Genomic DNA, 12140 nt, shown 5'->3' with positions numbered 1-12140 from the left:
TTTTGAGACGGAGTTTCGCTCTTGTTACCCACACTGGAGTGCAGTGGCACAATCTCGGCTCACCGCAACCTCCGTCTCCTGGGTTCAAGCAATCCTCCTGCCTCAGCCTCCTGAGTAGCTGGGACTACAGGCGTAAGTCACCATGCCCAACTAATTTTTGTATTTTTAGTAGAGATGGGGTTTCACCATGTTGACCAGGATGGTCTCGATCTCATGACCTCATGATCCACCCGCCTCGGCCTCCGAAAGTGCTGGGATTATAGGCGTGAGCCACCCCACCCGGCCGGTGCACAGGTTTTTATGCTGTTCTGTATTGCTGAGTTCGCGTTTGCTGTATTTAATAACAAAATATTTAAATATTTTATTTAGTTAAAAAAGAAATCTAGATTTTCACACTGGAGTGAGTTGATTTAATAAAGTAGTGGAAACAATAAATTTCACCACAATAGAGCCTATGTCTGTCTTCTTCATGACTGCTTCCTCAGTTCTCAGAAAAGTGCCTAGAAGCACTTATCACATACTCCAAAAACATTTTCCTATTTGAAAGAAGCTTCCAATTCCTCATGATGAAGCTCGGAAGTTATCAAACAATTTCTGAGTGACAGCCTATACTCTAAATGGTGGTCGTAGAGATTATCAGAAACCTTGAAGTGTCTTTAGTTTTCTTACGGAGATTCAGGGCTTGTATTCAGGCAGTCTGCAACAACAAAGCTCTATTAGTTGTTTGCAGGTGGCAGCCTCTGATTATTGAACAGATTGATTGGTGTCTATTCCATACTGGTTGCAAACCATTTTGAATCTCACTCCTTTGTAAATGTCACCCACGTCAATATTTTGGGCGTAAAAATACCGCCTGTTGTAACACATTTATCTACTAAGCTTCCACTGAAGTTCAGTATCGGCATCCTTTAGTGTGTGCTCTGCACCCAACTCCTTTATCCTACCATTACCCACACTGCTCAGGCCATGTGTTTGACGCTGGCATGACTTTATCTCCCTAGTTAAGCTCCTTAACGTCCTTCTTTTTCACTCCAAAGTAATATGATCAATTTCTATCTCAAAGTACATAACATCTTTAGTACTCTCTTCCTCAGCTTTCATATGGGGATCTAAGCTGAATTTGATACTCAATTTTGAATTTAAACATTTAAGAGTGCTAAGAGCCATCTTATTGACCTCTGTACTTGAGCTTACTGGATAGGACTTATAAAATAGATTAGAGAAGCCTGGGTCATGTACCCAAACTTTGGCCTAACTCTAACTGCTGAACCTCTGCCATGGACATGCAATACATTGCCTGTCAATGTGCCAGTATTATAAATTTTTTAAGGAAAATTGCTGGCTTTGGAGGTAGTCCTGTTTGGAAGACAAAGTGAGTACTACAAAAAAGCACATTAATAAACATTTATTGAACTGTATTAAATTTAGCTGAAATGAATTGAATTTGGATGGTGGCTACAATTGCAACTGCTCCCATTTCTTGACTGAATTCCAGTCTTAGTTTAGAACCTATCTTGGGCAAGAACTATAGAAATGAAAAATCTTCCATGTCACCTCCAAAGTGGAATTAATGTACACTAAAAAAAGATATTAGATAACATTGCTAATTTAAATATTTACCACAATTTCATTTTAAAGGACAATAGTTTAAATCAAATAAGATCAGTTCTTAAAACAGGTGTCTTATTCTATTTTTCTCTAGGTATTTTTTCACTTTATTATAATCAAACTTGACTCTTCAATAATAAAGAATTATTAGAATTTCTCTTGGTCATTACTTAAAATATAGAAGCTGACTGAATATTGTGTATCTGAAATATTAAATTCAAAAGAGAAACAAATTTTAAATAAGTTTTCTGTAGCATTATGATACTTAGAATTATGTCTATATTCTTATCTTCATAGTGAATAAATCACCAAGATTTGTAGATTCTCTTAAAAATTTATACAAGTTGTTTTCAAACTTTCTAAAAACCAATGTTTCCTTTTCAAAACAAAGATTTTATAAAGCCTTTTTTATTTTATAAAATGCATCTTGATATGTAATTTTAAAAATACATACTATATTAACTAGAATATTAAAGGTAAAAGAATAGTATTAGTTACTATGTAGCACTACATAGAAATACTTGGGCATAAGTATAATAGAAAACCTAACGAAGTGTTGATATTCTTCTGCCTACTTATAAATAAGCTAAAATTTAAGAGAAGTTAGGCCAATATTCATATGAATGTAGAAATAATTTTTTAAAATATTAGACATTTTGAAATAAGAATCGCTGCAAATGTAACAACTACAAACGCAAACTGATACTATATTGATGATCTGAATAGAATGAGTGGAATGGTTACGAGAGATAAAATCTTGGTAAAGTTCCAAACAAAACAATATATATTCTTTCCTTACAGTGTAACTGTTCACGGAAAATTGAATGTATAATAAAACTACACTGTAAGTATTTGGAGTTTAAATGCAAAATGAAGTTGTTTCTAGGCTGAGAACTTCAGGTTTTTATCTAGTCACACTGAGGATAAATTAAAATTTCTCTTGGTTATTATTTAAAATATAGACATTATCTATAATCTAATATTTAGAATTATAAATGTATGTAGTATTACCTTCAAAGTGAACAAATCACCAAGATTTGTAGATTATTTTAAAAATTTATATAGGTTGTTTTCAAACTTTCTAAAAGCCAATGTTGGCTTTTCAAAAAAATATTTTAGTGGCACGGGGGCAGTGCCACTCTGTTGGAAACCACTGGTGTATGTAATATTATGGTCTATATAATAACCACTGGTCTATATAACCTGCTGTTGCCATACCAATCTTTTACTTCTACTTTGTTTTGGCTCTTTGTCATCCGTCACTTGAATCACCCAACTTTTCTCTCTGTCTTGTCTTGTCTATAAATTGCCTTTTAAACAGACAGCAACTGTGATGTTTCTAAAATGCACTTATGATCATGCCATTCCTCTGCCAAAAACTTCCATTGGCTTCCTGCCACTACAAGATAATGCAAACCTTTTAGTTTTTTGAGACGGAGTTTTGTCCTTGCTGCCCAGGCTAGAGTGCAATGGCATGATCTCGGCTCACTGCAAACTCTGTCTCCTGGGCTCAGGTGATTCTCCTGCCTCAGCCTCCCAAGTAGCTGCGATTACAGGTGCCTGCCATCACGCCCGGCTAATTTTTATGTTTTTAGTAGAGACAGGGTTTCACCATGTTGGCCAGGCTGGTCTCAAACTCCTGACCTCGAGTAATCCACCCACCTCAGCCTCCCAAAGTGCTGGGATTACAGGTGTGAGCCACCATGCCTGGCTGGGATAATACAAATCTTTTAGACTGGAGGTCAGTAATCTGATCCCACTGTATTTCAAATCTCACCTTGTACCATTCCCTCCAATGTCTCAATGTGTCCTGTGCTCCGCCCTGTGTAGTCTCTAGAAGCGAACAAATTCTCTGGGGTTTTTCACCAACTTGCTGATCTTTTGTCTGGCAAGCTCTTACTAACACAGACTTCCTTCAGTAAGCATGGGGATTGGTTTCAGGACCCCTGTGGATACCAAACCCCACAGATGCTAAAGTCTCTGATATAAAATGGCATAGTATTTGTTTATAACCTACATGCATCCTCCCAGACTTCAAATCATCTCTAGATTATTTATAATACCTAATATAATGTAAATGTTTTTTAAATAGTTGTTTTACTATATTTTTCATTTGTATTATTTTTTATTGTTGTAGTGTTATTTTTTACTGTTTATTTTCAATCCCCAGCTGGTTGAATACATGGGACAGAAGCTGAGGATACAGGCTGATTGTGCTTCAAAATGCAACTCCGGCATTTCTACCCTAGTAAAACCTTCTGACAGTCTCCCCACTCCATTACATATTTGCACTTACCATACGTTTTGTAACCATTTGCTTTCCCATTAGACTGTGAGTTATCTAAGGGTAGGGATTTTTATTCTATCTATCTTTGTATTTCAAGTGCATCAAATAGGTGGACAGTATACAGTGGGGTCTTAAAAAAGCATTTATTGAATTAAAGTTGAGTGATCCTGTAAGGGTGACTCTTTGGAGAGTCTGCATATTACTATATGTAATCATCCCTTGTTATCCTCAGGGGGTTGCTTCCAGAATCCCTGTGGATACCAAAATCCATGGATACTCAAATTCCTTAGGTTACATGGCATAGTATTTGCATATAACCTATGCACATCCTCCTATATACTTTAAATCATCTCTCGTTTGCTTATAATACCTAATACAATGTAAATGCTATGTAAATAGTTATGCAGGGTTTTTTTGTTGTTGTTGTTGTCTTTTTTTTTATTTGTTTTGTTTTTTTGAGATGGAGTCTTGCTTTGTCACCCAGTCTGGAGTGCAGTGGCGCAATCTCAGCTCACTGCAACCTCTGACTCCCAGGTTTAAGCGATTCTCCTGCTGCAACATCCCAATTAGCTGGGATTACAAGCATGCACCACCACACTTGGCTAATTTTCATATTTTTAGTACAGATGGGATTTCACCATGTTGGCCAGAGTGGTCTCAAACTCTTGACCTCAAGTGATTTGCCCGCCTCGGCCTCCAACAGTACTGGGATTACAGGTGTAAACCACCGCACCTGCTGAATTGCTTAGGAGATAATGATAATTATTTTAAAAGTCTGTACATGTTTGATACAGATGTAACCGTCCATTTTTTTTTTGTTTGAATATTTGTCATCTGTGGTTGGTTGAATCCAGAGACATGGAACCCACAAACATAGAGGGCTGACTGTAATTGTTTTCATTTACCTTTCAACATTTCCTTATCCTCGAAAAATCATGTATTTCTAGTCAGTTTATTTTCTGCAGTCTATCACAGCCTTTTAGCTTGCTCTTTCTTTAATATTTATTTAATCTCCAATGAATTTTGAAACATCATTATATTTTTCTTTTACTAGCCTCAGCACTTATTGTACTGACTGATGACACAAATACATTCCTTTTGACCCATTCTCAAGTTTATATTTTACTTAATTTAGTGTACACATCTCAGAAAAGAAGCCCATTCTTTCTAAAATGATTTGACGTTTTCTTTTTAATCATTCACAATTAAAAAAAATATTTCTTCATGTATATACATATATATACATGTATAATTTTTTTCTTTTTGTCAAATTGACCCTCACATTGATGGCTTTAGTTTTAAGTGTTGCTTCATGGTTTCTGACATTTGTGCTCATTGCTCACCAGCACTTGACTTTGTTTTAGTTACTTTTCAGATTTGACAGTAGGCACTTGTATCAATTCCTTTGCTAATTTGAGGCAGAGATCAAAATAAACTAGTCTTAAACAATCTTGGTATTTATCCATGCTGAACTACACAGCTTCTCTCTGTTAGTTATCATGAGGGTGGTCATAATCACTCATCATTCTTTTTATACCTATCTTATTCGTTGCCTAATCAGGATTTAGAAGCAATATTTCAATAATTTACTAATCTTTTCTAAGATGTGATCCTTTGCATCATTAGGAAAAAAAATGGTTCCTATAGAAACAATCTTCTAAGTAAATGATAGTATAGAAACATTTCCTGGAGCCTACAAAGTGACCTCTTGAAATATACTAAATTAGTTCTTATCTGTTGGAACATTCAGATCCTTCCTTTATTTCACTTTGGAATAGAAGAATACATTGGTAAAAATGTGCTCTGCAATCCTCTGCCCTGCCTTAGAGTATGTAAATAGCATCATGCACAAAAAATTTTCAAGCTGTCAGGAGTAAAATAAGTATGATAATTTGGGATAATTAAATGCTTAAGACAATCAAAATAGAACTGATCCTAGTAAGCTTTTCTCACTTGAAGGAAATTTCTTTAAAGAGTAGTTACTGATCTAAACGTCTTTCAACAGGGCTATTAAAATAATTGTGGTACAACAATCCACAGTTTGAAATATTTCAGTCTTTAAAAAACGAGAAGCATACCTATACGTATGGACATAGACAGTTGTTTTTAAAAACGATTGTGAATAATTCATATACTATCATCCCATTCACATAAAATAATAGCAAAAATAGAGGTAAAATATATACAAAGAGAGAGGGGACTGCCGGGAAAGATACCACACCAAACCATACTTACTTCTACATTGAGAGCTTTTGTTTCAGTGTCTCTTTCTTCTACCAGATTATCAACTGCTGTAATGCCAGATCAAATACAGGATACTCAATTAAAGTTGAATTTCAATTCTAAGCAACAAAATTTTGCACTTCCCAAATATTGCGTGGGACAGTTATAGTCAAAAGTATTCATTGTTTATCTGAAATTAAAATTTGAGTGCCCTGTATTTTTATTTGTTAAATCTGGCAACTCTACCTTAAAGAGACTTTAAATTATTCATCCTTGTACTCCTATTACTAACATAATTACAGAGATATAGTGGATTACAATAAACAGCATGAGGGGGAGTAATTTAGAAAAGAACAATCAAAACACGTGATTTCGCTAAGTATGTTACATATTTATCTAAATTCTCATGGAAATACTTTCAAATTCCATTAGTGGTCCTATTTTACAGAATAAGAAACAGAAGTATACTGAAGACACACAGTAAGCAAGTATCAGAGCTAGAAATGACCCTGAGTTTCTGGGTCCCTATTCAGCAGCCATAAGCAAATGTCAGCTGCAGGAAGGTGGAGGGGGAAGAAGTAAAAAGAGAACAAGAGGTGAGGTTTACGTTCCGCCTAAGTAGAACAGAGTGGAACAGAGTAGAACTTTGCACAAGCTCCTTAATCTTGCCTAAAGGCAGAATGTGGGATGCACTATATGGGAGGCAGGCAAATCTGGGCCTGGTTCCCACCTCCATCACTCATTTGAACAAGTTACGTAATTTACTTTTGCATCAATTTTCTTGTCTGTAAAACTGGAGTGAGAGGACCTAACCTCAGTACTGATGTGAAGAGTCAATGAGATATCTGTGAAGTGATCAGCACAGATTTGGCAAGTGGAAGACACTCAGTCAAGCTAACTTAAAGCCCCAGTTTTTTCGTTTGTAAAACAGAACAAGAAAAATGATAGCAACAAGCAATAATACTAACAATATTTACTTTGCCTCTGAGTTGTTTTGAGGATCAGATGAGAATATATATTTCTAAATTCTAAAGTGTTTCTCACTCTCCTAAAAAGCAGTTGATCTTCAGATCAGGACCAGAGTTCGTATCGTGTCTGAGCATTATTACAGGTTTTATCCAATGAGTAATTAATTTTATTTTTAAACTTATCTACAGTAAAGTTGACTCTTTTGGTGTACAAAGTTCTACGATTTTTAACACATTGTATGGGTTTATGTAACCACCACCGCAATCCGGATACAGAACATGACTACATCTTTAGAAATTCTTTTTCAAAGTGTTTTACATTCATGTTGCAAAACACTTTTAAAAATAAGAAAAGGGATTTAGATAAACGTGCTGAAGATGCAAATTAATGAAACTGGCGTTTTTGCACAAATCTCTGCAGTTTCCATTTCTTTCAGCTGTTGTCTGAGCCATTTTTGCTGTCAGCTTTGCAGACTATCCCTTTCTATAAAAGTAATTGAGCATCCACTGGGGAGCTGGGGTCCATCTTCACAGTAAAGGCACACGTCCCAGACACAAGCTTCAGCATCCTTATTTGATCCTTTTTATATGACCAGGTTTTAAATTTCCAAACCATGTTTTCCCTAATTGCCATTTTTCTCTCTAAAATGAAGAAGCCTGGAATAACCAGCACCTTCTTATCCTTTCGGGGAAATTATTTAATTGGGACAAAGGGGCTACGTAGTTACAGAGAGCAACGACAGGGCTTTCGGAACCCAACACCTGTCTGGTATAATAACAGATCCTTCTGGTAATCAGTCATTCAATCTGTCCCTTTCCCCAACCCCATCCTCTCCCCAACTCCATCCTCTCCATCACCACCTGCCAGATGTCCCCTGGGACAAGCGACTTCGGAACCAAACTTCTCCCTCAGGTCAGCTCCCGCAACTCCCACTCCCCACCTTTGGAGCTTCCCGGGTTAAAGTGATTTTAACCGAGCTACATCTGGGGAGTGGTGGGGGGCGGGTCCGCTTTCCGGGTGACTCAAGTCTTTGCTATTTGCCTTTTGTTTCTAGGATGCTTTGGCCGCTTTCTCTTCCATCTGCTTTTAATTTTGGTAGGAGAAAAGCTAATGAATCAGGAATGAATCTCCTCTCCACTAATCTCTCTGTCTCTCAAAGTTGGCGCGCTCTCTTCACAAGTCCCATCACTACCCAAGAAGTGAGGGGGCGGGACAGGCGGGAAGGCATTAATTACACCTAAATCTGAAGTTTGCGGCCTCAGGTACCACTTTGAAAGAAAGTTTCTGAAGCTTCCATACAACCTGCTGTGCGTTTGCTGCTGCCGCCGCTGTAGATTTTCAGCTCATTTCTTTCTGCTGCTGCTTCGCGCTTCTCTGTCCTGCCTAAATCTATCTCGTCACTGCCAAAGGTGCCCGAATCAAGGTGAATTCCACGAGATTCACCAGCGGTTTTGCTCCAGTCCAAGGTAAATACAATATGCAAAATGAGGAACCACCCAAGGATGTCAGGGAGGGGGGAGAGAAAGGGATTCCCTCACCTTTTCCGGCACATTCCTCGTTAATTTCCACCAGGAGGAGGCGCGCAGCCCAGTTCCCCTAGTCTCTCTTCTTAAATCCCTCTACCTACGGCAGCCGAGGTTGGCCGCGCGGCAAGAGTCCCCCGACAGTCCTGGCCCTCCCCCGCCCCCCGGTTGGTTTTTCCCAGCTGCGGAGGTTGGGAGGCTGGGCCAGGGGCTGCGGTGCGAGGAGAATCTGCGCCCGTAGCGCGGAGCCGGGAAGTCGTCGCGACTCTGGTGGAACTCGGAGTTGGCTCTGGAGGCGGCGGCGCGGAGGTGAGCGGTCGTACCCCGCGGCCTGGGAGAGACCCGGGAGGCGTCGCTGGGGCCCTCCCCATCCTCGGGTGGAGAATAGCGTTGGTTCGCGTTGCCTCCCTACCCCAAGTCCCATTGCTGCTTTGTTCCCAGACGGTTCTCTCCTCTTTGGAGATGATTTGAACCCTTTCGGATCCGAGGGGCTGGCGGGGGCGCTAGCTGGGGGGGTGGGGGGGGGGCGACAGCTGTAGAGCCCTCCACTTCCTGCTAATGCTAGAAGGTACAAAAAGACATCAAAAACTCCTGTAACCTGAAACTTCCCTCGCTTGCTAACCGGGACCGGGAGGAGAGGTCTGGGCGGGGGCGGAGACTCCCGGAGGCCGACCTTCCGCGGAGGCGGTGCGGGAAGGAACCGGGAGAGGGAGAAGTTTGGTAGGGAAGGAACTGGGGATTAAGTGGGAAGTTAGACGCGGGAGACGAGTTTTCTCGGGAAAGGCGGGAGGCCGGATAGGTTTATTGAGTGTGGGCCAGGGGAGAAGGAAGACTTTGCGCTCTGGGTGTCGGACGCGCGTCCCCCTCCCGGGTAAGGGTGACTGGAAGGGTTGGGGAGGCGAGGCCGGGGCGGGCTTTCTGAGGAAGGTCTCTGGGACAGAGTGGAGGCGACCAGACTCGAAAAAGCCGGTTTTTGTACTCCGGAAGTCGCTTCACGCCTCTCCTGCTTGTCCCAGGTCCCTTAGAGGATCCAGCGAGGGGCGCCAACGAGAGGCGAGGAAGTGCCACCGGGGCAGCGGCAGGAAGAGGTGCGGGAGCAGGAGCGCGCAGCCGAGTGTCCCGACCCACCGCCGTGCGTACTTTCTTGAGGGAGGGGGCGGGGGAACCGGCCCGGAGGGGAGCGCCCGGTGGCGAGGGGGTTAGCCAAGTTCCGGCCGCGGCGCCCCTCCCTCGCTCCCACGAGAGGAAAGTTTTCTCCTGTCGTTTCCGCCAGCTCGCGCTCTCCCGGCCCAGTCTCCGACTTCGGGGCGGGCGCCGTCCCAGCCCAGCTCCTCGGAAACGCGAGCCGCGATGCCGGGAGGGTGTTCCCGGGGCCCCGCCGCCGGAGACAGGCGGCTGCGGTTGGCGCGACTGGCACTGGTCCTGCTGGGCTGGGTCTCCTCGTCTTCTCCCACCTCCTCAGCATCGTCCTCCTCCTCCTCGGCGCCGTTCCTGGCTTCCGCCGTGTCCGCTCAGCCCCTGCTGCCCGGCCAGTGCCCCGCGCTGTGCGAGTGCTCCGAGGCGGCGCGCACAGTCAAGTGCGTTAACCGCAATCTGACCGAGGTGCCCACGGACCTGCCCCCCTACGTGCGCAACCTCTTCCTTACGGGCAACCAGCTGGCCGTGCTCCCTGCCGGCGCCTTCGCCCGCCTGCCGCCGCTGGCCGAGCTGGCCGCGCTCAACCTCAGCGGCAGCCGCCTGGAGGAGGTGCATGCGGGCGCCTTCGCGCATCTGCCCAGCCTGCGCCAGCTCGACCTCAGCCACAACCCTCTGGCCGTCCTCAGCCCCTTCGCTTTCTCAGGCAGCAATGCCAGCATGTCGGCCCCCAGTCCTCTTGTGGAACTGATCCTGAACCACATCGTGCCCCCTGAAGATGAGCGGAATAACCGGAGCTTCGAGGGCATGGTGGTGGCGGCCCTGCGGGCGGGCGGTGCACTACATGGGCTCCACCGCCTGGAGCTGGCCAGCAACCACTTCCTTTACCTGCCGCGGGACGTGGTGGCCCAACTTCCCAGCCTCAGGTACCTAGACTTAAGTAACAATTCGCTGGTAAGCTTGACCTATGTGTCCTTCCGCAACCTGACACATCTAGAAAGCCTCCACCTGGAAGACAATGCCCTCAAGGTCCTTCACAATGGCACCCTGGCTGAGTTGCAAGGTCTGCCCCACGTCAGGGTCTTCCTGGACAACAATCCCTGGGTGTGCGACTGTCACATGGTAGACATGGTGGCCTGGCTCAAGGAGACAGAGGTAGTGCAAGGCAAAGACCAGCTCACCTGTGCATTTCCGGAAAAAATGAGGAATCGGGTTCTCTTGGAACTCAACAGTGCTGACCTGGACTGTGACCCTATTCTTCCCCCATCCCTGCAAACCTCTTATGTCTTCCTGGGTATTGTTTTAGCCTTGATAGGCGCTATTTTCCTCCTGGTTTTGTATCTGAACCGCAAGGGGATAAAAAAGTGGATGCATAACATCAGAGATGCCTGCAGGGATCACATGGAAGGGTATCATTACAGATATGAAATCAATGCGGACCCCAGGTTAACAAACCTCAGTTCTAACTCGGATGTCTGAGAAATATTAGAGGACAGCCCAAGGACCACTCTGCATGAGGTGTAGACTTAAGCTTTATCCCTACTAGGCTTGCTCCACTTTTATCCTCTATAGACACCGCTGACTTTGACCAAAAGCAGTGAAAGGGGATTTGCTTCCTTGTCATGTAAAGTTTCTTGGTGTATTCTGTTAACGTAAGGCGATGAACAACTGTGTAGAATGTTTTACTCTCTTTTGCTTGGAACTCCTTACGCGTGTGGAGGGGTTTTTCAGGTTTCAGCATGAACATGGACTCCTTGCTGTCTGTCTCTCTCTTAGTACAGTTCAAGGTGTAGCAAGTGTACCCACACAGATAGCATTCAACAAAAGCTGCCTCAACTTTTTGAGAAAAATACTTTATTATCAGTTTTATTCTCATGTGCCTAAGTTGTGGAGAAAATAATTGCATCCCATAAACTGCCTGCAGACGTTAGCAAGCTCTTCAAAATAACTCCATAGTACACAGGAGCATCTGCATCCAGGAGCATGCTTACATTTTACTGTTCTGCATATTACAAAAAATAACTTGCAACTTCAGATAACTTCTGAAAATTAAAAAAAACTAAATTGCTTTTTTGATTGCAGTTTATATGAGACTGTACTGAAGTTTTTTGTTTTTTTTTAATAAACTGCATCGAGATCCAACAGACTGAATTGTTAAAAAATAAAGATTCTTAAAAGAATTACAGTGTGTTCAAGTCTGCTTTGAAAAAAGGATTAAGGGCAATGGTGTTCAGTAGTCTTGGTTCAGATGATAATTATTAGCATAGCTGAGAATCAAACTGTAGCAATGTCTAATATAAACAGACTTGGGAGATCGTTTTGAAATGGTGGATCCTTTTAGTGTTGAAATGGAGAGTTTGAGTATTCATGTGACTAGACTTATGGTCCCAAAGTTA

General features: G+C 42.6%; 1 protein-coding gene across 3 annotated transcripts; it reads left to right on the top strand.

Annotated features, from left to right (window-relative positions):
- The first annotated feature begins 8018 nt into the window (after window positions 1–8018).
- TPBG (trophoblast glycoprotein) lies at window positions 8019–11924 on the top strand. Of its 3 annotated transcripts, XM_017506693.2 has the most exons (3): window positions 8019–8553; window positions 8660–8919; window positions 9627–11924. In XM_017506693.2, exon 3 carries the CDS (start codon window positions 9961–9963, stop codon window positions 11221–11223), a length of 1263 nt encoding a protein of 420 aa, XP_017362182.1. In that variant the 5' UTR covers window positions 8019–8553; window positions 8660–8919; window positions 9627–9960; the 3' UTR covers window positions 11224–11924. The 3 variants fall into 3 exon arrangements, with proteins under 3 accessions (XP_017362182.1, XP_037586683.1, XP_037586684.1); XM_037730755.1 differs by lacking the exons at window positions 8019–8553; window positions 8660–8919 and adding an exon at window positions 9273–9330; XM_037730756.1 differs by lacking the exons at window positions 8019–8553; window positions 8660–8919 and adding an exon at window positions 9337–9481.
- Window positions 11925–12140: the final 216 nt, after the last annotated feature.

This window comes from Cebus imitator, unplaced genomic scaffold, assembly GCF_001604975.1.
Source record: "Cebus imitator isolate Cc_AM_T3 unplaced genomic scaffold, Cebus_imitator-1.0 Scaffold357, whole genome shotgun sequence".
Classification (NCBI taxonomy): Eukaryota; Metazoa; Chordata; class Mammalia; order Primates; family Cebidae; genus Cebus; species Cebus imitator.
The sequence above is the reverse complement of the archived record's forward strand: the minus strand, read 5'-3'. Positions and strand labels throughout refer to the sequence as shown.

Excerpts from the sequence above, each read along its gene's own strand:
- TPBG (XM_017506693.2), top strand. The coding sequence starts at position 9,961 with ATGCCGGGAGGGTGTTCCCGGGGCCCCGCCGCCGGAGACAGGCGGCTG.